The sequence below is a fragment of the Conger conger genome, chromosome 1 (assembly GCF_963514075.1).
Source record: "Conger conger chromosome 1, fConCon1.1, whole genome shotgun sequence".
NCBI lineage: Eukaryota > Metazoa > Chordata > Actinopteri > Anguilliformes > Congridae > Conger > Conger conger.
In genome coordinates this window covers 93,884,079-93,886,996 of record NC_083760.1, presented here as the reverse complement: position 1 = coordinate 93,886,996, position 2,918 = coordinate 93,884,079, and the positions used below count along the sequence as shown (strand labels likewise).

The following is a 2,918-nucleotide window of genomic DNA, read 5'->3' as shown; positions in this document are numbered from 1 at the left end:
CAGCAGAGGAGCTACGGGCCACTGTAGGTAAGAAAAACATAACATTGAATTTTGTATAAGTGTCAGACACGTGTGAGGATTTTTACCCTTGTTGGAACGATTTTACATGTAAAAATATATATATTTAAAATGTTACTTAATAATTGCGTATGTCAGTTGTCATGCACCACGGATATAAACACGGGGACATATTATATTTAATTTTACATTACGGAAATAAATAAATTACGGAAGAATATGAGGTCTGAGTGCGGAGAGAAATGTAACGGTAAAAACCGTCGCCTCGCTCTGTGCGCGCGTGGAGTCCTACTGTACACTTGCACTTGAAATGCTGCCCGCCTCGGTCACACCCACCTAGTCCCCCAAACTGCAGCGTCTGGGAGGACAAACTACTGATGCAGATCTATTTATACAGATTCAAAGCAACGGAGTTGATTAGAGAGGGCGAGTTTTCACCAATTACAGCATATGCGTCCGCGCTGACAGAGTGCTGGGCGCTATTCACAGCTGGGCAGTTTAAAAAAAGCTTCGGGAATTGGCAGCGAGACTCTCTTTTGTAAATACAAAAGAAGCGCTGACTGCATGTGTTTTTGTTGCACATAAATTGCAAACGGACAGTAAATTCTGAAGGCAACGCAGTCGAAATCCATAGCCATTTTCAACAGCAGAACTTTTTTTTTTTTCTATTTGTGGGAGGTGTATTGTTGGTATAGCCCATAAACCTGCGCAGATCCGGTGCCTATCTGTTGTTCTAATACAGTTACTCTATCTATACTCATAAACAGCGGATTGATTGCTTCTTGCGTCAGTAGGAACGCTAATGAAGATTGGCATAGCCTAATTAAAGTATCATAATTTCAAGACAGTTTCTAGCGCATGGAATCCACATTGAATGCGAAAGCATCCTAAAAGACGATTTTACGTCGATCGACGCAGAAAGAATATAACAATCAGAGCGTAAAAGCGAGAATTGCCTATATGGAGACGTGTCCTCTCTTAACAGTCTGCGAACATTTGGAAGTAGCCTACCACGCTTTGTCGGAGGATCGCAGCCACTCAGCCTATTGGTCGATATGAAAGCAATTGTTTCTGTGGGTAGTACTTAAATTGGCAGAGGCAAAAGTATAGTACCAGGAAGACTGGAAGTCCGCAGGCAGGCGAAGCGGTGTGTCTGCGCGTGTGTTCTCCCGTGGCTGTCAGCGCTCGCACGACACGGCTTGATCGCTCCTTTAAATAGAGTTCGGCGGAGCAGATGTGTTGGAGCAAGCTTTTGGTCTAAGCTCTTGTCGCCGCGACAGACCAAAAAAAAAAAAAAAACGATAGAGTGGATTTCATTTTAAGATTTGCTTTTTTTTTTTTCTCTCTTGGTGAAACGATGGTTGAGTCTGTAGCCCGTGGCGCTTGCGTGTGAAAGAATGGGAGACGACTGGCTTTCGGAAGAACGCACGGGGCCCCCTCTCGCCTGCTGTTGAATGCGGTTGTGGCTGCGCTGTCCCAGGTGCTGGACCGCCGAGCCTGTCGCGTCCGTCTGCGGCACACGCGTCGAGCCGTGACTGAACGCGGTTTCCCCAGCTGAGACGGGAGGGAGGCGGATTGTCGCGAATGCTAAACAATCGCACGCCGGTGCCGGTTAATACAACCTCCTCAAAGTAAATGGGATTTCACGTCCTCAGATTGTTTGAAGGATGGAGAGATTTTCGCTGTCTGCCGCGCTGCTGCTGATTCTGACCTGTCTCGGCTTATCTTTGGTCTCGGCAGGTAAGTTTAGATACGCTTTGCGTTCGTACGCATGCATTCTTTATGGACGTCTACATTTATGTACACTTGAAGTGCATTATATTTATTCTTCGTTTTTAACCAAGTAGGTAGCCTACGTTACGGCGACTACGAGCGAGTGAGACACGGCAGTATGTGATGTTTTGCTTAATTGCCCATGCTTTGCAAATGTATTTCGTGATGGATGCATTAAAATATATGCGTTTGGTCTTTATTTGCAACCTTGCGTTTTCCTGGATAGACGGGTCGCAAAATATACAAGGATAAGCGTCATAAAAGACTGTATGCAACAGATATTGGCTCCAGATAGATTAAAATATTACTGTAATCGTGAGCTGAGGAGCGGCTATTGTGCACAATATTGTCACGGTTTTGTAGTTGCAAGTGGCAGGGGATACCGACCTTTTTACGAGATAAACATTAGAATATTGTCGTGTGTATAATTTGAGGCATAAAGCGAGAAATTGATAGTATCTTACTGTACTGCGTGTGAACACTCGGACGTACACACACACACACACACACACACACACCAGTGGCCTTCAACACAAGTTTATGAACAACGGTCGGAACTGACGGCCCTCGCGCAGTGCATCGCGTGACGGCAGGAATAAGCTTGTCTCGGGGAGGAGTGCGTGCGTTCTGTATTACGAGCGAACAAAGTCAATATTTTTATATTTTATTTTATTGTTGTTGTTTTTGTTGTTGTTGTTCAGTTGAACAAACCCCAAAGTGTGCTTGTCGCGTTAAGGTGGAAAAGTTTTGACACATATTAATGGCATATATAAAATATACAAACCTAAATAATACTAACAACAACAACAACAAAAACAATAATAATAATAATAATAATAATAATAATAATAATAATAACACTAAAAATGCCATGCCTTCACTCTGTTAAAAAGTCTCTAGTCCCTACACACTTATGTAGTCTTTTTAAGGCAGCCATTCGGGGAGAATATCTCTGCAGACTGATATGTAATAATGTTTTATCATGTTCCCGCTCTCTCTCCCACTTGCCATGTTATTTAGCTTGAAAGTCCTCCTGTACTTCAGTGACATCACACACATATCTCCCTTATAAGGGCACTAGTCATTCTTCTTCTTCATCATCATCATACAAAGCCATCAAGTGAAGT

General features: G+C 43.3%; 1 protein-coding gene across 1 annotated transcript in view; it reads left to right on the top strand.

Moving 5' to 3' along the window:
- The first annotated feature begins 1,432 nt into the window (after positions 1-1,432).
- fndc5a (fibronectin type III domain containing 5a) overlaps positions 1,433-2,918 on the top strand; it is a 53,060-nt gene continuing 51,574 nt past the window's right edge. The window contains exon 1 of the mRNA XM_061263016.1: positions 1,433-1,758. Coding sequence (XP_061119000.1) covers positions 1,686-1,758 — 73 coding nt within the window. The 5' untranslated portion in view covers positions 1,433-1,685. The remainder of the gene's footprint in view (positions 1,759-2,918) is intronic.